The sequence below is a fragment of the Aulostomus chinensis genome, chromosome 23, assembly GCF_037954235.1.
Source record: "Aulostomus chinensis isolate RoL2024-O1b breed Wild chromosome 23, RoL_Achi_v1.0, whole genome shotgun sequence".
Classification (NCBI taxonomy): domain Eukaryota; kingdom Metazoa; phylum Chordata; class Actinopteri; order Syngnathiformes; family Aulostomidae; genus Aulostomus; species Aulostomus chinensis.
In genome coordinates, this window is record NC_141342.1 from 6,844,354 (window position 1) to 6,871,635 (window position 27,282).

The 27,282-nt window shown below is 46.0% G+C and overlaps 1 protein-coding gene across 2 annotated transcripts in view; it reads right to left on the bottom strand.

Annotated features, from left to right (window-relative positions):
* Positions 1-4,360: 4,360 nt before the first annotated feature.
* The window catches only part of LOC147239312 (uncharacterized), a 38,080-nt gene continuing 15,158 nt past the window's right edge, over positions 4,361-27,282 (bottom strand). The window contains exons 13-22 of one of the 2 annotated variants that reach the window (XM_086195073.1): positions 25,631-25,687; positions 25,124-25,534; positions 21,916-22,153; positions 21,012-21,168; positions 12,835-12,942; positions 9,978-10,023; positions 6,889-7,129; positions 6,158-6,314; positions 5,841-5,956; positions 4,361-4,453 (exon numbers count right to left, since the gene is read on the bottom strand). In XM_086195073.1, the coding sequence (XP_086051199.1) occupies positions 5,867-5,956; positions 6,158-6,314; positions 6,889-7,129; positions 9,978-10,023; positions 12,835-12,942; positions 21,012-21,168; positions 21,916-22,153; positions 25,124-25,534; positions 25,631-25,687 (1,505 nt within the window). In that variant the 3' untranslated portion in view covers positions 4,361-4,453; positions 5,841-5,866. Of the gene's footprint in view, positions 4,454-5,840; positions 5,957-6,157; positions 6,315-6,888; positions 7,130-9,977; positions 10,024-12,834; positions 12,943-21,011; positions 21,169-21,915; positions 22,157-25,123; positions 25,535-25,630; positions 25,688-27,282 lie in introns of both variants that reach the window. The other variant, XM_086195072.1, reaches the window with a different exon arrangement.

Here is a 27,282-nt window from a genome sequence, read left to right on the forward strand (position 1 = left end):
TCAGGTCAGGTTTATTAGTGTGTCACCAAACCCCAACCAAAGTTCTCTCCTGACTCTGTCCAAGTAGAGCAGGTCCAGCACCTCCCTCCTTCAATGAACCTCCACCCAACAATTCTCCATCAGCAAGCACATCCTGCAACAGCAGCCACCAGAACCTTCCTTTACCAGCAGGAAGGTGGAGCAGATCCAGGATCAGTGGGGACGGAGAGAGAGCAGGAGAGCAGGACAGAGACAAAGACAGAGAATGGAGGAAGACAGCGAGACAGAAGGAGAGAGAGGGACAGTGATAAAGAGGGAGAGAAAGGAGGAGAGACTGATGGACAGAGACAAAGACAGAATGGAGGAAGACAGAGAGACAGAAGGAAAGAGAGGGACAGAGATAAAGAGGGAGAGAAAGGAGGAGAGACTGATGGACAGAGACAAAGACAGAGAATGGAGGAAGACAGAGAGACAGAAGGAGAGAGAGACAGAGATAAAGAGAGAGAGAAAGGAGGAGAGACTGATGGATAGAGACAAAGACAGAGAATGGAGGAAGACAGAGAGACAGAAGGAAAGAGAGGGACAGAGATAAAGAGGGAGAGAAAGGAGGAGAAACTGATGGACAGACGGGGACGTGAGCAGGTGGAGCTACGGGTGGCAGCTGGAGCCTCTTCAGGTCTGCAGCCTCCTCCAGCAGCACCAGGATCTGGGATGAGGGGAGCCTGAAGACTCTGGAGAAGAAGACGAAAAGCAGCAGAGCAGCAGTGCACCAGCAGGGGGAGCTGCTCACAACAGCGTTTACATTACAGACATAAAAAAAATCTTTCCTGTGTGTGTAGCTGCTGAGGGGTGTTGCTGTTCCAGCATCCTCCGGAGGAAGCACAGGCATCGAGGCTTCAGTTTCTACTCTAAGACTAAGAAATTAGGCTTGAATGCATCGTTGAGCCTCATAGATTTTCCTCATTGGCTCCCCTGCAGCTTGTGGAGAGGAAGACGCACCAGGCAGCTCCCTCTCCTCCTCCCTCTTTACAGTATCTCTTTTCTTCTTTCACTCCTGTGAGCTTCCGATTGATTAGGAAGGAGATGTAAACCCGTGCCATCTGGGATCACCTCGGGATGGACGGAGTTGTGGAGAAGCAGATGAAAAGGGAAGGAAGGCAGTGGAGGACAACATCTTTGCTGCCTCCTTAATCTATCATCAGAAACTTTTGTTTCATGTGTTTGGTATTTTAACAAATCTACGCCTGAAAAGTGACTGGTCCTCAACATTTGTTGAGTTATGGTTTCAGGATTAGAACATGGAGGCTTTGCCCTGTCTCGTGGATCTACTTTTAAAACATCTGTGGTACTACAGGTAATATGTAACTGCTTATGATCTTAGTCTTATCAACCGCAGCAATGTTGGAATTAGCATTGAAGAAGTCTAGTCCCAAGGATCTGGTTTAATCTCAGCATTACGTCGACAGCCATGATGACAGCAGCACTTTGAAGACTGCAGAGGTCAAATCAGAGGTCGTAATGAAACTGTCCAGCAGAGTTCACGTACCCACTGACTCTGGAAAGAAAACATTGTCGGCCTCTCTAACTCATTTCTCCACTGACAGGATGACCTCACCTGTGGCCCCAGGAGAAGAAGCCCTCACTCCGATGATCCCAATCATCCCAAGGTCACGGCCCTTTTTCACATCATTATCCCCCCTCTGTCATCCGGCGCTCTCCCCATCTCCCACAGGAAGTCCCAGCAGCTGCCAGTGAGTGATGGAGGCGGAGGGCCTGTCATTACGCTGCCACAGTAAACTTTGGTGAGGGTGTGACAGGCTCCAACACACTGAGGTTACCGCCGTGATCTGACTTGTCTAAGTGGAGAAAAGCTGGAGGTCCTCAGGGAACTGAGGGCAGCTGAAAGCTCAAAGTTTTTTCCAGTTGGCTGTCCAAGTTGAAGTGAATGTGTAAGGCAGCCCTGATGAAGGCGGTGCTGTAGTTAAAACAACTCACCTGTCAAAAATACATTACCTGATCCTTCTGGGGTCTGATGCAATGAGTCATTTTGATTTTTCTCGACAATTCTATAATTTCTGCGTCCAGAGACACGTCAGCATGGCAGCAGTGTGGCGAGCAAGACAGCCGCAAACAGGTGAGGGCTTATAAAGCAGGAGTGATCAAGCCAGAGACCTGCCGAAGAGCTGGGAACTCCAGGGTTCCAGTTCAGTCTCCTCAGTGGTCCACATCCCACCTGGCTCATCCATTCTCAGCCTTCAAAATTACAGTAATTCATAAGAAACCATCTGAGTCTCCCAGCCTGCTTCCACCATCACGAGGGCTGTGGTTCTCCATCTCCATCTCCATCTCTAGTTCCCATCAGCCTCCGGACTCACAACTGGCAGCCCGTCTCAGTATCACCATTCTTCAGCGAGGTCCACCGATAACCATCCTCCTCATACCTCCAGTTGGACTACGCACAAACTTCAAAACTGACTCAAAGAAAACGAGAGTTGCTTCTGCAGGCCAGTGTTACCGCTGCACTACAGGGTCACAAACCCTGCAGAGCAAGACTGGACTTCAACCTCTTCCCAGCAGCATCAGACGTGTCCTACATCCAGAGCATCTGGTCATTCAACTACAGCTTTAGGTGCGGCTTCTCCACCACTTGCTCTCATCCCAGTGGCCAAGCAGCACATTCACCCAGTCAACCACAAATGCTCCCACTTGCCATCCTAAAACTTCCATCCCTTGTCCTTCATCAGTTCTCACCAGTCTGTGCATCAAGTTTGCAATGAGAACTACAGTACATACCTCCGCAGCTCATCTTGCTCTCTGTTCAAGAACCGCCTGACTGGAGGGATTCTGGCTCTCAGGAATCAGAGTTCCTTTATGCTTTTTCCCTCCTGCTGCCAAGTATTAGATACTTGCCAGATTCCTCAGTCTGACCTGCAACAGTTTCTACCAATTCCACACCCATTTTGCCTCTGGAACTGCCATCCATCTTTGACAGTTTCAAGATAATAATGACTCAGCAGATATTGGCCTGTACTTCCCCATCCTAGCACTACTAGCACCAGGTTGCCGGTTTATTTTCTCATCTGTCCCGGCAGCCTTGCCTGCTTGTCACTGCCACCATGTTGGCACACGCATCCAGCAGCTGGTCACCCACCAGCCACCCAGACCGGTCCTACTGGGTGAGGCCTCACTGGTGACTCTGATGTGATTCGGGATGTTGACTCTACCACACGGCCAACCAAGTACCAATACGCTTCTCATTATCAAACCTGGTATAGCTGGGAAATGTTTGTGGTTGGTTTCCCAGTTCAGACAGAAACCTGCCCGAATCAATTCTCTCACCTCTCCCCCTGCACAATAGTGGCCTCAACACTTGAGGGGTCGCAGATCCCGACTACAACCATGAGTCGTTATGCTTCTCAAGCCTGCCTGGGACCAAAACTTAGAATACGTAGATGATGATGGCTCCAAGTCATTGTATGCACCAGCACCAGCTCATCTGTGTTGTAATCAGGAGCTCAATGCTCAGTTCTGAGTCTCTCATGATAAACGAGGGCCAATGCCTCTGGTCTACTGCTGTTCCTGTTTTGAACAGCAGTCCATTCTTTAGAGGAGTAAACCATCAAAAGCCTCCAGCTAACAAGGACCATCACAGCAACATGTGAACCATGGTTGTATACAATTTAAACACACACACAACTTGGTTTCCCATCCAGATGTTATGGGTGGATACACCGTCAGGTCTGGGCCCTTGGACTAGTTGCACTGTGGCCATGTGGAAGGAGGATCAGAGCATCAGTGCCGGATCTGCCAGACTGTGTGATGATACTTTCACCATTTGATGATACAAGTGCGTTTAAATGCATCAGCACTTTGAATAAATCACCACTATCTGTCTTTTATAGCAGCCCTTTCCTTTACTGCTGCTCTTCCTCTGTGTCTAAGTGTGTTTTAGTCTGAAACTGTGTCTGTTTCTGAATGTGGTCTACACCCGGATCTGTGGACAGTATTTGGCTTCCATGGAAGCTGGGCGTGTGCGGAACTGATGCTGATCATGATGATGATCTCATGATGCTCGTTACGATTCTACACAGCTACCTTCTATTGTATCTTGTATTTTATTTAAATGTGAGGCTGCCTAACACCATGATCTGACGGTCTGTGGTTTCTGTGTATGCAAGTGTCTATAATGGAAGGGACACCACAAGGTTCTGATCTCAACAGTGCCTGGAGGACTTCTGAATCTGAATGAAGAGACAAAATAATTGTTTGTTTTCAAGATTTATTACAATTTTCCCACCGTTAAATCAGTGGGGCAACACGGCGAGTAAAAAGATTTTCAGCATCATACAGATTTTCTTTCAGTTGCACGTTCAGTCAGATCTGGTGAAATCATTCATGTGGGGAGACAAGTGCATATTTCACCGTGATGGCAAACCATACACACACATGCGCTTTGCCTGTCGGCTGCTTGGAGCTGCAACACAAACAACACAAACAGATCAGTTGGCTACTCACCAAGACGCTACCCTTTAATCTCATAAGCAACATTTTATATGAATATTAATTACATCACTATTCATTTGACAACTGCTTACTTTTCTTGGTTTTTGTTCCTCAGTGTTTTTGACCAACCTAACCTTGTCAACATTTAACGTTTTGACAACAACTTTGTGTTGAGCAATTATGTGCGATATAAATACTGAATGTAACAAAGTTTCATTTGAAATGATTGCTGGTAAAGTCACCGAATTCTAACAATCACGTTGAAACCTTGTTGAAACGATGGTCACACATCTGTGTATGTGCATCCTCTCCGTCTCAGCTTGTGACTGTGGACACGAAGCTTTACGGAGGTGGATGTGAACTGGGGGCCAATTAAGCTCAGAGTGAGCACACACAGTTGGATATGATGTTTCTTGAACCCTCATCATTCAGTTATGAAGAGAATATTTTGATTATTAGGATACTTCATCTAGACAGCATGCCTGTTCTTTATTTTCACCAAGGCTGATCTCTGTAAGAGCCAAACTGCTGTTTGGAGATGTTCTATTTTCCACTGACAGCAAAAGTTTACTGAAGGAAAGATTTCAAAACTGCTTCAAAAATTAGATCCGGATATCAAATTTGGAGATTTTCTCCATGAAAAATACCATAAAATGAAAATGTCCTATTTTTTATAAACACATGAGAATTGACAGCAGCCGTTCACACTGACATTCCCTGCTCAGTTGCTGCTGGATGAAGACCCAGCTGGGTCAGAAGTGGAGGCCAGTCTGAAGATGCAGTCCAGCCAGTTTGGTGTTGGAGGAGAAAGTTTCATATGGACTCAAAAGAGTGATGGACCTCAACCCTGCTGCCAGCTGATGGAACTGACGTACAGCTGATTTGTTCAGGTTTGTTAAAATGACTACTGACCTACAAAAGTAAGAGGAAGTATCACTTATGACCAGACCTCTGTGACAAGTCTAGTTAATGTTCATGTGTGGGAACATGGCTTTCCTCAGAAAAAGAGGAAAAGACAATAAAGGTAGGACAGCCAGCAAGAGTACCCGGCAGTGCTGAACAGGCCCAGGCTTCTGGCGCGCGTCAGAGGAAGCAGCAGCTCTGACCTCACATTGGAGGTTCTGAATTAACAGAACTGTTGAATCCAGCTTGTGTGGGCCAGTACTTGGTGCTGGATGTTGTTTTTGTCTTACATGGGCCTCATGTCTTGATATTCAAGTTAATGCATATGGAAGTCAGAATATTTAATAGTTCTAGGATGAATTTATAATAAAAATAATATTATAAACAATTTTAGTTTAGAAAGCACACCTGTGGGCAAACCTTGCAATAATTGTCGTGTGAATGAAATGTTGTACCTGTCAAATTTGGTTGTTCCAGTTGTTCAAGCAAACAAAGTTTCAATCTGCGTGAAAAGTTGGAAGTCAGCTAGCTGGTAATACTTGGCCTTCTCCGCCTGTGTCAGGGATTTCCACTGTGGACACATGAACAACAGTGTTAGCTGACACACACAGCTGGTTTGTCCACATGGAAAGGTATGAAAACAACACATTTTCTGATGCATACACACAGATACACAGTGAGTAGATTGTCTACCAGTGCAGGAAACAGAAAATCCTGGAATAAAGCAATGTTTTACCAGGCTACGTAACAGAGAGAGAGTCCACACACTTACCCTCTGTCCCAGCACTGCGTTCACCTCAGCATTATTTCTGATGTTCAACTCAGCCATGACCTTTTGCCTGTGCTCCTTCACATACAGCATGAAGGCGTTAGGTGGTCTCTTAATGTAGGGCCGGTCTTCATCCTGCTGGTCTTCAGCCTTCCTCTCTCTACAGAGATACAGAGGGAACACGGGAGGGCTCATTACCACTGGAGGGGAGAGGTGTTTAGAAAGCAACAGAATCTGTAACAAGCTACGAGTATATTATACATCACCGTTGATACACTTCACCGTCTGCTGAGTTTTTGTTTGTTGCGCCCCAAAAAAGCTTGGTTACAACAACTTTTCTCAGGAATTGCAACTACCTTTGTGGGACTTTTCAGAGTTTTTCTGCAGTAAAATTGTAGTCGCTGGCAAAATTTGCAACTTAGTGCAAAAAAAATGCAATTTACATTCATCTGAAAATGATGATTGATGCAATGGCAGAACTGAAATTCACCGGAGGGACTGAGTTTGTATGAGTTGTACGTTAAAACAAGGCAAAGACAGCAATTCTGACTGGATTCTTCCAGAGCAGATAAATACACTAGAACCCCGAGTGAGACCGCTGCTGCAGGCTCAACAGACGCTGAGCATGATGACATTGTGAGCGTATTTGGGTTCGTCCATGTTTTGGACCACTGCTGCCGATCAAGCGTCAGCCACAAATGAAAGTACTTTTTGTCTGATGAAACCAATCTTACTTTGACGTGGAGGTGTTCGGCGGCAGAATAGCAGACGTGGACGGAGCTGCGACTTTATACACCACCTCTCCAGCTCCTTGGTGTTTTAACACTAAAGAAATGTCTGTGCCGACTTGAGCCCCCCGTGGCAGGTGATGGTGGTCACCCACAGACTGCTGTGACCTCACTGCTGTGTGATGCCTTTCACGCTCCATAAGCACACACATCCTCTTTGCCTGTTGGGGTGCTTCAGGTGTAGCTGCTGCAATACAACAACAAACACAGATCAGGGGGCGACTCACACTAACATGCTGCTGTAAACCTGCAAGTAACATCTCCTATCCCTCCATCAGCTCAAAAACTGTTCCTCCAATTGTTGTCAAACTTGGGTTGTGCATTGCTTGTGCCCAAAACAAGAGCAGTGTTATAATAACGTAATTCAGATGAGCAGTTCCCAGATTCTGGTGCCAGCTTTCTGAGTTTTTTCTGTCAGCACACACTGGCATTTGTTGGATTGGTGATAGAATCAGAATTCTGCAATGGTAGGGTGACTTAACTGACAATCGAGACACTGCACAAACTTTAATGCCGCCTGCCCTTATATGGTGATCAAAGCAGATTAGTCAGAGAGGTAGTCTGATGTTGCAAAACCCACTAACCCTAAAACAATGGGCACTGCACAAGATTTTATCCAAATTATGACTCTCATCATTATATGAATACTTAAAGAAGTGACTTCAGGGTCCACTGGTCAAGAGCATGTTAAAAGCCAGCCTGGAAGAACTGGAGGTTGCACTATCTGCCCAACCCTCCTTACCACAACCTAAGAGTATACAGAACCTTTTCAGGAAGGCTTACCATTATGAAGCCTCTAAAATTGGCAAACACCGTCTAAGTCACTCATTTTCAAACAAGGGAACCACACCAGCCCGATCTGTCCACTCCTTCTGTACTACCCCTGACTTTTGGGCATTGCTGGGGAGGTGTGTTATCCCTGAGATCTCCTCAACACACAGACGCTTCTGGCCTGGCAGTGTAACTGCAGAATTGTGTGACTACGTCAGTGAATTGCTACAGGTTGAGGTCAATGCCCTGTCCTCCTCCAGGCCTTGTCTCTCCTGGCACGAGGGGTAGATTATTCAGGTTCAGAAATTACTTGAAGTACTCCCTCCACCACCACCATTTACTTCCTCAGTTGAGGTAAACATTGCCATATTCTTGGTATACACAGCTTAGATGGTTCTCCTCTGAAATGTTACACTGTTTCAACGAATTACTGGTCCTGGCCCAAAGTCTTTCTCCAACACTTCTCAGAACTCTTCCCACACCCCTGCTTGGTCTCAGTCACAACTGAGGATGTCATCTTCTGGGATTGTCTATCCCTTGCAACTGCCTCCAGGGTCCCCCATGATAAGATATCCTAGAGGGCTTGCTTCTTCAGTTGGAATGCTTTCCTGACTACCAGTGTCCCCCAAAAGGTTTGAGGGTTACCACCCTTTAGGCGACAGCTGTGCTTCAGCAACAGACACTTCGAACAGTGACCTCTCTGGCTTTATGCAGGGATGCCAGAAAAGCTATGCAACCGTAAGGAATTTAAGGCCATCTAAAGAGCAGCTTCCACCAGATGTTCCCTGATTCCGAGCACTATACCCTTGAGGGCTTGATAGGTTTTGGGTTACTCCAGAGAAGAATACAGTCCAACCCTTATTCAGGAGTTTGGTTTCAGAGTGGAGGGTATGTGTGTGCATAACCCTCATTAGACATACACAGTAGTACTTTACCTCCCAGAGTGTGTTGAGTGTCTAACATAAACCTGAACTGAAGAAATGTGCCAGAAAGTCAAGTTGGCAAACCATATCCACCAGGACAGCACACCAAGGGACCAGTGGGTCCCATCTCCACCAGAACATCAGAGCACCCAGATGGAGTGATGTGACCATGTATTGCAGGGTGCCCCATGTTTTTGAGATTACCTTTTTCATTTTTCAACATCACAAGATTTGCCAGTCAAGAAATCCTCAGCCCTGTCTAGTGATGAGTTGCATTTAAAATGCTGTTACACAGCACAAATATTTTACATCTAAGAAAAGGGAGTGATTACCTGTTTAATCACATCTTTTGCACTGGGCGGAGGATGCTAATTTCTCATTATAAGGGGTGTAGACGCTGGTGGCAAAGCTCAGGCAGGTGGAGAGGTGCTCATCTGTCAAGGTGCTTCTAACCTTTGCCTTAATGGTTTTCATTTGGGATAAGGCAGATTCATCGGGGTAAGTGGAACCAAACAGGGTGACAGGCAAAAGGCACATCTCCTTAAGTTAGGATACTTCTCCTCTGAGAGCAGGCACCAGAATTCACCCTTAATGTCTGCAGATTTCCTGGATTTCATCTGAGCATCATTCTGAAGGGTGACAATTTCATTCTCAATGGCAGTAGTATCCAGGTGGAAAAGGACTCCCACTTCTGAGGCAAGGTCATTTACACCAGTGTCTGTGCCAAATGGCAAACACTTGTGTGTGGCAACTGGCTCCACTGATGCCAAATCTGCGAGATGTTTTTAAAAGTCAGATGCAATGCTCAATGTAATGGGCACTGTCAGGCTGAGCTGCATCTTTGCCCTGACCCTGAAGTTCTGCATGCATGCCTGCAAAGTAGCCCAGGTTCTGATGCTGCAGCTCGGTTGAAAGCAGCTGTGGCTGACAGTGTTGACACAGCTCTCAACACGCTCCAGCACTCAAGCCTAGACCTAAGTGGGCCAGAGGGTGTTCATGGTGGTTTGTGGTTCTGACTTCAGTGCAACCTTTGTTTTGTGTGTCTGGGGCATCACATTGGATGTAATAAGGCACTGGGAAACAGAATTGACAAACTGTATGGTGGAGGGCTTTGGCACTGAGGACGGGTTGAGTTAGCATTCAGTCCTAGATCGAAAGACCCAGGACTGACTGCTAACTCAACCCGTCCCCAGTGCCAAAGCCTATTGTTATTAGTTTTTTTAGCAAGTGGAAAAAGAGCTTACGTAAAACTACTGCATAACGAGATATAATGTTGGATATGATCCCTCGTGGTGACAAGTCATCCTCTTACATCACATTTGAATAAAAATGTTGTCTTACCTATCATAGACGCCCTGGTGGCAGCTGTTCTCTTCTTCTTTCTTCCCTGCTCAAAAACACATTCCATCTAATATTAGACTTGAGTCGGTATGAAAATTTCCAAACAAGTTTTATCGTAAGCCAAACCAGACCAGTATACCAGGATGTGACCACTAGATGTTGCACTCCAGTCTGCCAAAATGGCTCCTGACAGTAAGAGCTGACGCATGAGCTTCAAGAGCAGCACTACAAAAGGGAGGATGACTTAACTGATTGGCACAAAGTGTATTTATTTCGCACGACAACTTTTTAAATTAACTTTACTTCTTCTCAACAGTCCAAAAAAAATTTAAATGAATAAAACCTGCAGAACTCTTGTTTCCTCCTCAAAATATAAATTTAAAATAAATAGGATACAGAATACAACACCGTTAATTTTAGAAAATGTCAAAAAGGCTTCAGTTCATATGCAATGGCAGTATAAAAATAAATTTTGATGTCGTGCAACGACTTAAACAGCAAAATATCAAACAAAAAAAAATAGGCCTACAACGGTTTAAGAGCTTGAAAACGTAGCCTATGAGACCATCAAAACAGCTGCAGCAACCGACAATCATTGGTGCAACACAAGACATTACATCTAAAAAAAACCTGTAAATAGAAATAGAAAAAAACATAGTAGGGTCTTCGCCCATTGCGAGCTGAGTGCATGCAAAGATAAAAAGTAAATAAATGAATGCCATCATGCCTGCATGGCATGAAGGCTCGGAGTCAGTTTGTTAGGCTACAAATTTTTTGCCAGAAAAACCAGCTTGTTCACTTTTGCTGGCATCATAAGTGACTCAGATGTTGCCTGCGGTCCTTAACAGACCCCCTGAGGGAGTGCTAGTTGCGTAAGTACACATGTACTTGTGTACTGCATTTGCTAGCAATGGGAAGAAACACTCTTCTGTCCTCCTATATCTTAACAGGTTGGATTTTTTTTCAGTCTTTCCCTCCTGCGCGTTAATTACAAGTTCTGCTGCAATTTTCTCCTCTATCGTTTTGCAAATGACAGCTGTAGATTTAACATTGAGAAGGCTTCCCACAGTTTTCTTTTTTGCAGGTGGCTTTGGGGCCGCTTTACCCCCCCGCATTTTGATGCAGACTTCTGGGAAATGACTCTCACGACACCTTGGATCAATAAAAGTGGCCATGTGCATCAAACTTTTGACAGAGTTACTGCCATGTTTGTCCTCAGGTCCTGACACAATTCCAGCTTTTAAAAACTTGGTGAGGTCAGTAGCCTAAAGAACAGGGGTCTTGACCTTGCACCGTGTGTGTGTAAATCTCCTTGCGCACATCACCCCCACCCACTTCTGATCTTCTCTGCACTCTTTTCTGCAGTAGCAGCCCTGACCAGAGACTACAGCCTAAGCTTTAGACGAAATAATGCACAGGGTCCGGCTGTCATTCGTTTTCTTTCGTAGTCTAATCAAAATTATAAAGTGCTGATCATGCTACACATACTTCTTCTACCATCAAAGTCCTCAACAACCAGGCTCCTTCATCCCTGACAGAGCTCCTAGTCCCCTATGATCCAGCTAGAACCCTTCACTCCCAGGATGCAGGGTTCCTGCTGGTTCCTAGAGTTCTAACAGTAGAATGGAGCCAGAGCCTTCAGCTATCAGGTTCCCCTCCTGTGGAACCGTCTCCCAGTTTCAGTCCAGGACCCAGACCCCCTCTCTAGGTTTAAGAGCAGACTTAAGACCTTCCTTGTTGATCAGGCTTATAGTCAGGACTGCTTAGGCTGGCCCTTAGATCTGCTGCTATAGGCTCAGACTGCTGGGGACCTCCCATGATGCACTGGGCTTCTCTCTCCTCCTCCTGTCCTCATACGTGTTACTAACTCCTCTTCTTCTCCCCTCATCCCAGATCCTGGTGCTGCTGGAGGAGGCTCCAGACCTGAAGAGGCTCCAGCTGCCACCCGTAGCTCCACCTGCTCACGTCCCCATCTGTCCATCAGTCTCTCCTCCTTTCTCTCTCTTTATCTCTGTCCCTCTCTCTCCTTCTGTCTCTCTGTCTTCCTCCATTCTCTGTCTTTGTCTCTATCCATCAGTCTCTCCTCCTTTCTCTCTCTCTTTATCTCCGTCCCTCCCTGTCTACCTCCATTCTCTGTATTGTCTCTGTCCATCAGTCTCTCCTCCTTTCTCTCTTTATCTCTGTCCCTCTCTTTCCTTCTGTCTTCCTCCATTCTCTGTCTTTGTCTCTGTCCATCAGTCCCTCCTCCTTTCTCTCTCTCTTTATCTCTGTCCCTCTCTTTCCTTCTGTCTCTCTGTCTTCCTCCATTCTCTGTCTTTGTCTCTGTCCTGCTCTCCTGCTCTCTCTCCGTCCCCACTGATCCTGGATCTGCTCCACCTTCCTGCCTGGTAAAGGAAGGTTCTGGTGGCTGCTGTTGCAGGATGTGCTTGCTGATGGAGAATTGTTGGGTGGAGGTTCATTGAAGGAGGGAGGTGCTGGACCTGCTCTACTCGGACAGAGTCAGGAGAGAACTTTGGTTGGGGTTTGGAGACACACTAATAAACCTGACCTGACTTCACTTTTCTTATTGTTAATATAATAAGAGTAAGACTTTTGTGTGTTGATGGGGTGTTTAGTGTCAGTGCATGAGGCATGTTTTCAATTCACCAGGATCTTTCATAATTCGAAGAATGCCGGTTTACCTGTTTTGCATACAATTAAGCTGGTTGAAGCCCTCACACTGGATTGCACCAGTACAACCGAAGAGCGATCCAGATCTATCTGATATCAGCTGATTAAAGTGAAACTTGACTTTGTTTCACCAGCTGGAGTGTCATATCATGAAAGTGTGTGTAGAAAGTGAGCCTGTTGGACTCACATAATTGTCCCTGCCAGACCAGTCAGGGTGCTGCTGGCCATGGAGTCGACTCTCTGCATCAGCTAGGTTGTAGTACTTGGTCTTCTCTGCCTGCGTCAAGGACTTCCACTGTGGACACATGACAATATTGTTAGCGCACACGCACGCACACACACACACACACACACACACACACACACACACACACACACACGTCATGGTGTGAACTAGAGGACTGTTTTTCAAACAGGTAAATGCTTTTGAATATCATAATTGTTGGACTATTGGTGGAGTAAACACTGTGGGGAATAAACATGCTTAACTTGCAACAGTGGATAAAGGATTGCTTTGGCAAAAGGTACAAGAATGTCCTTGGAATGAAATAATGTTGAGACAAGGGTGTTTGCATGTGTAAAACCTGTGCCCAGTATAAAGGGCATACGGTCCCATATACCTGAAGAAGCCCATGCAGCCCGTTACGTCCATTTTTTTTTAGAACCAGGAAACAACACACGAACACAGTTATAGTACCAACCAACAACTCCCAGTTTATTTTGTTCCCTCCAACTCTCCCAGACCAGGCTCAATTAGTCCACTCCTGAACTCCTAGCTAGGCATCACACAATGAAAGCTGCACAACAGAACAGTGCTGACTTAGATGAACTAGTGCTATGCCTGCAGCATAATAGAACCATGCACCATACAAAAGTGAAGCAGTGTTAAACAGTGTCCAAAGACAACACGGTCCAGCATCGTAACAACTGGGCAGCAATACTCCCAAAGACAGGAATGTTCGGAGGCCATTATGACCTCATCTGCAAGCTGCAGCACAAGCAATGGTGAACACCCCAGCAACTCCAAATTGCACCCAAAGACATTCAAACACAAGGAGTCCTAAAGGTTAGCCCAAAGAAATGCTGAAATTGCCAAGGAAGGCCAGAATAGATGGCATTGAGATCATAAACAAAGGTGAGGAAAGGGCTCTTGGCACAGGGCTGCATCATGCTAAGCTAGAGCTAACGCTGACACTGCATTGCCTAACTTTACCCAGCATTTTCCTTGCTAATGTCTGGTCTCTGGTGAATAAAATGGACAAACTCTGACACTGCATCACTAACAAAAAATGGATTATGGACTCTAACATCATGATTTTTGTGCAGGCGTGGCTAAACAGCCACTTTCTGGACAGTACCAGAGTCCACACTTCGTGCTGACAGCACTGCATATGAATCTGGGAAGACCAAGGGTGGAGGTCTGTGCATTTATATAACCTAAGCTTGGTGAACAAACTGTTATCACCAAGGGAAACTGCTCACCTAATGTGGGGTTCCTAAAGTTAAATGTTGACCTTTTATCTCCTAAGAGAGCTCACATTAATCGTAGTTACTGCTGTACTTCTTGCAGCCATTAGCAAACTGTAGACATTACATCTAGCGGCTGCTTTTATTGTTGTGGGTGACTTTAATCACTCCAACTTGAAGACGGACCTCCCCAGATTTCATCAGCATCTTCCTTGTCACACCAGAAGAAACATGGTTCTGGACCTGGTGTATGCTAGCACAGCTGGGGCTTACAAAGCTACACCCTTCCCCCACATAGGACAGTCAGACCACCTGTCTTTGTTTCTCTCTTCTAAGAACCATCTATCCAAAGTGTGAAACCCACCATGGGGACAATAAAAGTGTGGCCAGGGGGGACAGACTCTGTGCTGAAGGACTAATTCTAACACATAGACTGGAATATGTTTGCCATTCAGGCAACCTGCCACTCCCAGGCACACACTGAAAGCTACGCTTCCTCTGTAATGGACTCCATCTCAACCACCATATACAGCAAACAAGTGCACAGCACATATGTAATTATTAAGTTTTCAGATGACACCACTGTGTAGTGAGACTGTTACCAAATGGGGATGAGTCCTACAGAGCTGAGCTCCCTGTACTCACTGACAGAATGGTAGTCAATCTACACCTCCAAAAGAAAAGAACTGATAATTTCAGGAAACAGAGGAAAACCTGTTGCTTTATCCATCAAACTTGTTGTGGTAGAGAGGGTTACTGACTTTAAATTCTCAGGCATGTACATCACCCAGGACTGTTACCATAACCTCTGGTGAAGAAGGCACTTCGGAAGTCCAACTGTTCTCCGCTGTCCTATCACTGTTCTGTTGAAAGCATACTTCCCTGTGGTATCTTTGTGGCTCAAACTTGCTGTACTGCAGCTAACAAAAAAATCTCTCCAGATGTTGTGTATCATTTTTATTATCAATGTACATATCACTGAGGCGTTGCACTGAAATTTCCTTTGCATCATGTGCAATTACAGTAAAGGGGGTGATGGGCTTGTAGTCAGTGCTGACCTGAATGCCTTGCCACATACATCAGGAGTCTGAGTTGGAGAAGTGCTCCTCAACCTTCAGCTTGATGCCTCACATAAGGTCAAGCCAGGGTGGACTGTAGGTTTGTGCATCTCTGGATCGGAAGGCACAGTTGTGGGCCTTCAGTAGCAGGAAATGGACATCCCTGTTCTTAGAGGGTTTCTGATTTGGGGTACCTGGTTTCTGGGGGGGGGGGGGGGGTGCTGCTGTCTTGAACTGAGCAAGATTTTTGACAATTGGTCAGCAGACCCACACAACCAGAATTCACAGTCATCAGTAAATAACAGTAAACACGTTCATATGAATATCCTACATTAAACACTGAATACTGAAAGTTAGATTTACTACTACTACTACTACTTACTAGTTAGAGTGACACTGCTAACATTGTATCACTATTCTCACAAGTGGCGTTAGTGTACATTTACAGTTAAATGCTACATTAGCGCTTACTTAGCACTGTTTTAGCAACAACAGAGTAGGTAACAACTGACACTACAGTCACACCATGCCGTCTAGAAAATGTATCCCCAAAGGTTACAGTTTACACTGAAGATGTGTTTCAACACAAAGCCAACATTCCTTGTTACTTAGCAATCCAAAAGAAATATAGTGAGTTCATCATCGACTTCATGTTCCACTCCACTAAGAACTGTCTCCAATTTGTAGAAGACACACTGATGTTTACCCTGGTCTTGCTTCATTTGAAATCATTCCTCTTCTGGACCTTGGTTTCTTTCAAGAGGGTTTGGTTTCCAAACCTGATAAAGACTGGCTTCCACAAGCTTCATCCATTGTGTTTACATTAGCAACCATAACTAACTAGCTAATGGACAAAGTAACTGGGTAACTTGGAGCAGCGGCTACATCCACCAGACTCGACTTCTTCGTCCTGCCAGCTGCGACATGCCAGAGGTTAAAGTGAGTCAGTATCATCCTCTAGTGGTGGAAGCTGTATTATAAGGAAGTGCTTGACTATTTAACAGTCTGTGCTTCTGCAATGCCATATACAGGCAACTTGGCATGCCACTGAAGCGGTTCCTTTGGAACACTGTTGATTGGGATGTTTCTTTTTTCAAAATAGAATTTTTGAAATCCTTTACAAATTGCACTTTTAAGAGACAGAGGGGTTTGATATGGAGCAGATCAACCCCATTTGGATTTGAGTGTGCCAAATCCATTCTTGGACACGGGATCATGCAGAGAAAAGATGCCAAGGAAGAGGAAGGATGAGAGCTATATGGCTTCCAGTGGTCAGGAACCAATTAAATCTACAACCATCTTAAGGTCCTCTGGCAATGGCACTGCTGGTGACCATGAGTTTACAAGTGGGAATTTGCTGACCAAGCTCATTGTCATCAATCCCTGGAGAGTGGACTCAAGCCTGACTGCAATCTTGTTCTGGATGAGCCTGGTATCAACTGTTGTGATTGGTGCCTGGCTCATGCTCGATGTAGCCTTGCCCTCTTCGAATGGACCAGCAAGACCCACCAGCCCAGGGACAACTCCACCACTGAGGCTGGATTCACCATTGCTGGCTGGCTGGCCTGGTACGGTCACATGCTGAAAGGGTCTCAAGCTGAAAAAAAAAAGACCCTGACAAATGTCCGCTTATGCTTTATTTGCAAAAAGTGAGTGATCTTTCTCTGTTTGTTACAGAGGGGCTTGCATTGGCTGTGGAGCTTCCCGGGAGCAGGCAGCCTATTTATGGGATCTGTGACTTGTGTTATACTGGGACACATGCTCTAAAAGGGGCTTCAGCCTCGTAGCAGCTCCAGGCATTTTCTGGAATAATATCACTCCTGTTCCTCTGCCACATCTTACATTTCCTGAGGAACCTGCCAAAACCCCATTGCTTTAGTGTCTTGTTACACTGCAGACAAAGACCTGTTTATGAAAATGTGATGATTTAGACAATAATAATAATAAAAAAGGGGCAGCGTGGTCTCGGAGGTATAGTGGCCATCTAACAACTGAAGCGTTGCTGGTTTGATCCTCACTTCCCCCAGTGACCATGTCCACGTATGCTTGAGCAAGATACCAATGTCAGCTGGGATAAGCTCTGGTGGAGGAGTTTGTGTGCCCTAGTGACACTAGGAGCAATGCTGTTGGGGGCATTTTGCCAATGGTAGGGTCACCCAAGGCAGACTGGTCCTAGGCGAAGGGCCAGACAAAGAACAGTTCAACATACCCCTCATGGAGAATCCATCAAGTGTTTTGTGTACCCAGCCCGGAGGGGCACTGGGGCCCCGCCCTAAAGCCAGGCCTGAGGTAGGGGCTCGATGGTGAGCGCCTGGTGGCCAGGCCTTGGTTTGTGGGGCCTGGCCGGGCCTAGCCCGAAAAGGTGACACGAACACGTCCTCCCTTGGACCCACCACCCATAGGAAGAACTGTAGGGGTCCGGTGCAATGTGGCCTGGGTGGCAGTCCCAGGCGGGGGCCTCAGCTGTCTGAACCCCAGGCATGGAAGCTGGCTTTTGTGACATGGAATGTTACCTCTCTGGGGGGGAAGGAGCTGGACCTGGTGGAAGAGGTTGAGCGTTACCGGCTAGATATAGTCGGCCTCACCTCGAAACATAACTCTGGGTCCAGAACCCAAGTCCTTGAGAGGGGTTGGACTCTCTCTTTCGCTGAAGTTGCTCCAGGTGAGAGGCGGAGGGCGGGGGTGGGCTTTTTGGTTGCCCCTAGACTCTCCGCCTGTAAGTTGCTTCCCTGCGCCTCCGGGTCGGGGAATACGTCCTGACTTTGGTCTGCACTTATGCGCCGAACACCAGTTCAGAGTATCCACCCTTTTTGGAGTCCTTGGGAAGGGTACTGGATAGTGCCCTGGCTGGGGACTCCATTGTCCTACTGGGAGACTTCAACGCTCACGTGGGCAATGACAGCATGACCTGGAAGGTCGTGATTGGGTGGAACGGAAGGCCCAACCTGAACTCGAGTAGTGTGCAGTTATTGGACTTCTGTGCAAGCCGCAGTTTGTCCATAAGTAAACACCATGTTCGAACATAAGGATGCCCACCGGTGCACGTGGCACCAGGATATCCTAGGTCATAGGTCGATGATCGATTTTATAGTCGTTTCATCTGACCTGCGACCGCATGTTCTGGACACTCGGGTGAAGAGAGGAGCTGAGCTGTCAACTGATCACCATCTGGTGGTGAGTTGGATCAGGTGGCAGGGGAAGATGCTGCGCAGACCCGGCAGGCCCAAACGAGTTGTGAGGGTTTGTTGGGAACGCCTGCTGGAAGAACCTGTTTGAATGATCTTCAACTCCCACCTTTGACCACATCCCGGGGGCAGTGGGGGACATTGAGTCCGAATGGGCCATGTTCCGCTCGGCCATTGTTGAGGCGGCTGTTGTGAGCTGTGGCCGTAAGGCTGCTGGGGCCAGTCGCGGCGGTAATCCTCAAACCCGCTGGTGGACACCAGAGGTGAGGGGAGCCGTCAGGCTGAAGAAGGAGGCTTACAGGACATGGTTGGCCTGTGGGTCTCCAGAGGCGGCCGACCAGTACCGGCAGGCCAAGCGGTGTGCAGCCATGGCAGTTGCCAAGACAAAAACTCGGGCGTGAGAGGAGTTCCGTGAGGTCATGGAGAATGACTGTCAGTCGGCTCCGAAAAGTTTCTGGCAAACCATCCGTCGCCTCGGGGGGGAAGGCGGCAACTTGCCCACACTGTTAACACTGGGGACGGGAGACTGCTGACGTCAACTGGGGAGATAATTGGGCAGTGGAAGGAGTACTTTGAAGAACTCCTCAATCCCACCAACATGTACTCCATGGAGGAGACAGAGTTTGCGGAGTGCTTGGGGGGGGGGGGGGGGGGGGGTTGTCCAATCTCCAGGGCAGAAGTCGCCGAGGCAATTAAGCAACTCCGCGGTGGCAGAGCTCTGGGGTTGGATGAGATCCGCCCTGGGTATCTCAAGGCTCTGGATGTTGTGGGGCTGTCCTGGTTGACACGGTTGGCATGGGAGTTTGCCCAACCAGTCCACATGTGTTTCGTGGATCTGGAGAAGGCTTACGACCGTGTTCCCAGGAGCACCCTGTGGGGGGTACTCCGGGAGTATGGGGTGGATTGCCCCTTACAAAGGGCCGTTCGGTCTTTCGACCGGAGGAGCGAGTGTCTGGTCCGCGTTGCCGGCAGTAAGTCTGACTTGTTACCGGTGAGGGTTGGACTCCGCCGAGGCTGCCCTTTGTCACCGGTTCTGTTCATAACCTTTATGGACAGAATTTCTAGGTGCAGCCAGGTGGTGGCCCTCCATGATGTGGTCCTCTTAGCTCCATCAGGCCACGACCTCCAGTTCGCAGCCGAATGTGAAGCGGCTGGGATGAGAATCAGTACCTCCAAGTCTAAGGCCATGGTCCTCAGCCGGAAAAGGGTGGTTTGCCCACTCCAGTTCGGGGAGGAGGTCCTGCCTCAGGTGGAGGAGTTTAAGTATCTCGGGGTATTGTTCATGAGTGAGGGTAGGATGGAGCGGGAGATTGACAGGCGGATTGGGACGGCGTCCTCAGTGATGCAGGCACTAAACCAGTCCGTTGTGGTGAGCTTAGCCAGAAGGCGAGGCTCTCGATTTACCAGTCAATCTACGTTCCAACCCTCACCTGTGGTCATGAGCTCTGGGTAATGACTGAAAGAACAAGATCCTGAATACAAGCGGCTGAAATGAGTTTCCTCCTCAGGGAGGCTGGGCTCTCCCTTAGAGACAGGGTGAGAAGCTCAGTCATTCGGGAAGGGCTCAGTGTAGAGCCGCTGCTCCTCCATGTCGAGAGGAGTCAGTGGAGGTGGTTCAGGCATCTGGTGAGAACGCCTCCTTGACGCCTCCCTCGGGAGGTGTTCCAGGCATGCCCAACCTGGAGGAGGCCTCGAGGCCAAAACAGGACACGCTAGAGGGATTATATCTCTGGGCTGGCCTGGGAATGCCTCAGCATTCCCCTGGAAGAGCTGGTGGAAGTAGCTGGGGAGAGGACAGTCTGGACTTCCTTGCTGAGGCTGCTGCCCCCGCGACTCGGACCCACCGGATAAAGTGGAGGACGACGACAACGACAACGACAACGACGAGAGATGAATCTGTTTTTACTGATTTTGTGATTGTTTTATGATTACAGTGGAAGATCAACACTACTAAATACATTTTAATGCATTTTCACTTCATTTAAAGGGAAGTTCCGGAAATTCACCTTTTTTATATACTTTTAGATGACAAATGTAAAAGGACAAATTTGTACACAACAACTACGCAGTTCTTGAAGGTGATGAATCTTCTCTACATCAGCTTAACCTCCGAGAGTCTTTGCATCTATGATATACTTGCTATCTTCCCTGGTTTGGTTTGGTCTCTTCTACTTGTTCACATGACATTTAGTATACACAAAATCACCACATTCTATAACACCCTTTTCTTGAACTTAATTCAAACTCATTACCACAGGTTTCAAATTAATTTTGGAATTTAGTGTCAAAAGACCTCATATACATTAGACAACACCTCACTGGAAAAAGACAACTTTTTGAAATGGGGTCAAATTTGACAGAGAAGGAAAATACACAGGGTAAACTGACAAAAAATTATCATGAGGACAAAGTCCCTTTGAGACTGGGGTTTGTTCCCTTTAAATGGAAAGCTGGTCCAGTACTCCCATACTGGGGTGACCAGGATCTAACACAACACTTATGAAAAGTTGCATAAATGGGTTAGGGTCCCTAACATACTGAGATCTACCCAAAGTATTTTCTCTATTTGAGTGTATTTGATCATAAAATATTGTAGAAAACAGTTTTAAAAAGACGTGAAGGCTACGTAACAGAGAGAGAGTCCACACACTTACCCTCTGTCCCAGCACTGCGTTCACCTCAGCATTATTTCTGATGTTCAACTCGGCAACTACATTTTTCCTGTGCTCCTTCACATACAGCATGAAGGCGTTAGGTGGTCTCTTAATGTAGGGCCGGTCTTCATCCTGCTGGTCTTCAGCCTTCCTCTCTCTACAGAGATACAGAGGGAACACGGGAGGGCTCATTACCACTGGAGGGGAGAGGCGTTTAGAAAGCAACAGAATCTGGAACAAGCTACGAGTATATTATGCATCACTGTTGATACACTTAAGTCAAGTCAAGTCAATTTTATTTGTATAGCGCCAAATCACAACAAAAGTTATGTCATGACACTTTACAGGTAGAGCAGGTCTAGAACCACGCTCCTTCAATGAACCTCCACCCAACAATTCTCCATTCTTTCTCCATTGAGCCTCTTCAGGTCTGCAGCCTCCTCCACCTTTACCGTCTGCTGAGTTTTTGTTTGTTGCGCCCCAAAAAAGCTTGGTTACAACGACTTTTCTCAGGAATTGCAACTACCTTTATGGGACTTTTCAGAGTTTTTCTGCAGTAAAATTGTAGTCGCTGGCAAAATTTGCAACTTAGTGCAAAAAAAATGCAATTTACATTCATCTGAAAATGATGATTGATGCAATGGCAGAACTGAAATTCACCGGAGGGACTGAGTTTGTATGAGTTGTACGTTAAAACAAGGCAAAGACAGCAATTCTGACTGGATTCTTCCAGAGCAGATAAATACACTAGAACCCCGAGTGAGACCGCTGCTGCAGGCTCAACAGACGCTGAGCATGATGACATTGTGAGCGTATTTGGGTTCGTCCATGTTTTGGACCACTGCTGCCGATCAAGCGTCAGCCACAAATGAAAGTACTTTTTGTCTGATGAAACCAATCTTACTTTGACGTGGAGGTGTTCGGCGGCAGAATAGCAGACGTGGACGGAGCTGCGACTTTATACACCACCTCTCCAGCTCCTTGGTGTTTTAACACTAAAGAAATGTCTGTGCCGACTTGAGCCCCCCGTGGCAGGTGATGGTGGTCACCCACAGACTGCTGTGACCTCACTGCTGTGTGATGCCTTTCACGCTCCATAAGCACACACATCCTCTTTGCCTGTTGGGGTGCTTCAGGTGTAGCTGCTGCAATACAACAACAAACACAGATCAGGGGGCGACTCACACTAACATGCTGCTGTAAACCTGCAAGTAACATCTCCTATCCCTCCGTCAGCTCAAAGGTTCCTCATCCAATCATCGACACACTGTCTATGGTGATCAAAGCAGACAGATAAAGGAGGTTGTATGATGTCACAACCTACTGCCTCACAAGAATGGCACTGCTTTAGATTCAGGGACAGGGCTAGTCGTAGAAATGACACACCAATGTGACTGGATGATTTCATTATTTTGATTCACACAACCCATATTCCTGCCGCTTCAATATGCATTAGTTTTATATGAATATTTTATCAAATCATCATGTGAACTACAAATGTTGCATGCTTCAGGCTGTCCATTTCTGGTTTTACTCACTGCTGCCCAACATTTCAGTGCCCTTTCAATCATGGTTGCCATTGTGTGTCTGGTTCCATTCCTGTAGCTGCAACAGAGGTTGGCCTGGCTGTGCCTATGAAGAGGGACAGAACCAACCTCCCTAGGCAACAGCTTGTTTTCAAGAAATCTGGAATAATTCGTGAAATTCAGGAGGAATGGAATTCTTCTGGTTGTAGTCCAGGAGCATATTCACAAAGAGGTTCTCTCATCACCTCGCAGAAGCTAGTGACACACAGCTCATTGACCTTCTCTTTCTTTTCTGAGTGTAGATTGTCTAGCCATCAGGTTATCTGGAATGGTGCAGGCAGAGACCAGGTTGGGAAAGCCCTTTTCACCAGCAGGGGGAAAAACATGACTCGGAACCTGTACTACAGAAGCAGGATCTATGTCTGGGATATCATTTATGATTTATGTGGGTGACAAAGCAGAACCACAATCAGGGATAAACCATGATGGTGGTGATTAACTCACCGAATCAAGCTTGCAATTCCCCACCTGTTTTTGAGCACATTCATGAGTGTCAGCGTAAGAGTTTGATGAGTAGTGGCTATCATAGAGAAGTGGAGAGCTGCATGTTTCACTTGACTGGAAAAAACTACGATACTTTACTAATGAGAATTATAAATCCATAAACAGGAAAGCTGGAACAAATATCAGAGTGCATGAATGTGTAATCTTACAGACTTCTAAAATCTCTTTGAATCATGAAGACACAATGGCTTTGAGTGCCATGATGAACGGGTGGCTCAGATTCTGCCATAGTTGAAGTGGCTAAAGACGACTGTTTTACATCACTGTGCAACCACCTTGAGATCACTTCTCCACAATCCAAGCTTTCACCATGACATTCTGTTTCTTCACTGGGTACAATTCAGCTTATGGCAAGTGCAGTAGGGTTAGGGTGAGGTTATGAGTTTTGTTGTTTATTTATCTAAATACCTCCAACCCTCCACCCATAACTGCAAACCTTACATATTTTGGTGTCTTGTACAAATGTAACTGTATATAATGTTCTTCTTCTCTTTTTTGATATATTTTAATCGCTGTTTCTTTCTTATAATTGAGCTGTAGTAACACAAATTTCCCATTGTGGGGTTAATAAAGTTCAGTCCATCTATCTATCTATCATCCATCCATCTATCATCTATCTATCCATCTATCATCTATCCATCCATCTATCATCTATCTATCTATCTATCATCTATCTATCATCCATCTATCATCTATCTATCATCCATCTATCCATCTATCTATCTATCTATCTATCTATCTATCATCCATCCATCTATCTATCCATCTATCTATCTATCATCCATCCATCTATCTATCCATCTATCTATCCATCTATCATCCATCTATCATCTATCATCCATCTATCTATCTATCTGTCTATCTATCTATCTATCTATCTATCATCCATCTATGTTTTTTACATATCAAAAAGTTGATATTTGACAATTCTTGACTTCTTGTTTTTAGTTTTGATTTGGGACTGGAAGGGACAACATGCCAGTTGGGCTGTTTGTTGAACAGCGAGATGTTGTGTTCCATAGTGGGGGTTAGAGTTAGATGTGACGGAATTTGTCTCAAAAACAAAATAACTTTCTAGCTAAATTTTTAACTCCGCAAGGCAACAACATTTAGGATATAAAGCCAACAGTGGTGTGAGCTGAAAAACACAGATAAAGTTATGCATTAATTTCATTTTTTCAGTTGCAGTGGCATTCATAAATGTGCCTGATGTTAACAGGCGGACTGAAGGTCCACTCAGTGTTATCCTCGAGGAGCCCAATCTTCTGGTAGACCGAGCGTTACTTTTGCACTCCAGCAAGCCCTTGGAGAAGGTTACTCCTCTCCTGTGCCTGAGAAGCATCCTGAGGTAAACCGCTGCCCAGGTCTGGATACACATTAATGATCCTGACAATCATTTTGGAACAATTGTGGGACATGAGGAGGCAAAGTCAGTGCATTTCAGCCCCTACTTGTACATAGAATATCACCAAATTAAAACTTTATATCTTCAGAGTCATTAATCAAATTTATAAGCCTCAACATCAAAGCCACCATTCGGATGTAAAAGACAGAACTCTGAGACCGAACTCTGAGATTAGTCAGAGATGTTTTGTGACATCAAATTAAAAAAAACATGGAATAAACACCCCCATCCGACAGATAGTCTGTTTCCATGGCATTGGAAATCCTGTTGTGCCCACAGAAATAAAGTGAACATGCTATCACAGTGAACAACTACCCATCCACCCATCCATCTATCCCTCCATGTTCTCCCTTTTCTCCTGTTCAGGGTGGTGGGGGTGGAGCCTATCCCAGCAAACTTCCCCTTGGACAGTTCACTAGTCCATGGCAGGGCCAATTCAACAACACATTTCCTTTCTCACAGAACTCTGGTCTCACAATGACACATTGCTACTGTTTAGTTTTGATACCGCAAAACTTTGAGCCAATGTGTGGAAACAGGCTGGTTTTCTGTCGGAATCTGACTTTCACCAGGACTCAAATCCAAAATGTTATCTTTGCTATTACAATTTTCCTCACCAGAAGGAATCAATGGAAAGTCCTCTGTTTCCTGCTTCAATCCCAACTGGTCTCCCTCGGGAACAGGGCGGAGTTCCTCTTCCAGCTGTAAAGGTTCTGGGTCTTCTTTTAGCTGTACCAGTTCTGGGTCAACTTTCACCTGTACCAGTTCTGGGTCAACCTTCACTTGTACCAGTTCTGTGTCCTCTTTCAGCTGTAATGCCTCTGGGTCCTCTTTCAGCTGTAAAGATTCTGGGTCAACCTTCACCTGTACTAGTTCTGAGTCCTCTTTCAGTTGTATAGGTTCTGGGCCCTTTTTCAGTTGTAAAGGTTCTGGACCCTCTTGATCCAGACTGGAGTTCCTCTCCTGCTTGAAGTGCTGCAGGTCAGCAAGAACTTCATCGTCCACGTGGACCTGTTGCTGATGGAGATCTGGACGAACAAAATAAAAGCATGTTACCTTGATCAGAGAAATACACATCCAAGCAAATACACAAGTCTGGAGAACAGAGTTCCTCTCCTGCTTACAGAGCTGTTGGTCATTGTAAAACTCTTCCTCCAGGTGGACACGCTGTTGTTGGTTATCTGAAGAAATACATTTAAGCACATTACCAATGTGCTGATAAGAAAAAAACATGTCAAAACAATTATGGTTTACGTCATTCATTTTGAATTTTAATGACTGCCTCTTCACACTCCACTATTCTGTTCAAGTGCAGTATGGTCATGTTCCTGAGGTCGCAGAGAGGGTTCCTAAGCATCAAGACAAGACAGCCTTCCTTGAGCGACACTTTGTGTTTGTGGAGTCCCTCAGAGCTCAAAGGGTTGAGAAATTCAAGAGGAATGGGGTCCTTCTGATTGTCTTCCTGGATCATGTCTGCAGAGAGGTTTTATTACATCAACCCAGGGAAGATGTTGATGAACAGCTTGATCTTCAAAATGTCATTGTTAAGCAGCGAGCAGATTGCCCCAGCTATCAGGTTATCTGGAGTGCTGCTGAAGCCTGGCTGAGAAAGAGCTCTTTAATAAGCTCAATCAAAAGTACAACTACATTTGCAGTAGGATTCTTAACTTTATTTTGCCTAACATCTTTGTGTTCCTGCTCATGGTCCTCACCAATACTCAGCAGATATTCAGAGAATATTCCCCTCACTTGGGTCAGTTCTCAAGTTTCGGCCCAACTTGTACATGTTCATCTTCTGGCTAAATGGCAACATCTGTAAACAGACAGGGATGATTTGAGCATGCCTTTTTCCACTACAGGAGTCTGGCAAGGGTTGTCACACTGACACACAACCTTCCTTCTCTAGGGTTATGCAGTACTCTTCAAGACTTGAACCATCCACTTCTGCAAAGAGAAAAACACATTTCCCAAATGATGATGGGACTTGCTGCACAAATGGCCAATGGGATTTTGAACCTGGATTGCGCTATCTTTGTCTAGATTATATGTGACTTGGACGGTGCCACACACAGCACAATTCCTCCCTCATACTCGCTGAGGCTATATGAATCCCTGGGATCTTGGTGCTGATTGAATTTTTTTCCCAACCTGATCTCTGCTTGCATCACTTAAGACAACCTGATGGCTGGACAATCTACATGCCACAGAACAAAGATGATGCGGAGGTCAATGAGCTGTGCATCAACATCTTTTATGGAGTGATGAGAGAGTACCTTTCTGCAGACAACCAGGCCTCCACTCCTAAATTTCTTGACTCCTTGATTCTTTCTAGACTTTCCAAAAGCAAGCCATTGCTAAGGACGTCTGTCCTGGCGTGATGCTGAAGAGCCTCCAGGCTGGCTCTGATTATAGCTTCTGGAATGGCACAAGACTGACACTGATGAACACGATAAACAGGATGAAGTGTCAGGTCGTGGATCTTCAAACTGAAAATGAAGCATGACAAGTGAAAACCTTTAATTGCCTCCATGGCATTTACTGTTAATAGTTGTTCCCCAGCTGCTTGTCATAAGTGGGTCGCAGAGCCGAGTCGCAAATGGCTGCATTCACCCAGGATTCGGGTTTACATCAATGCCAATCTGAGCCTGCAGTCAATAAATCCCGGTGTCTAATGCAGGATGATTTGCGAATTAAAGACGTTCCCAGTGCCAAAGTCAGATGTTATCAGTTTTTTGGGAAAATGGGAAAGGAGCTTGCGTAAAATCCCTATACCATG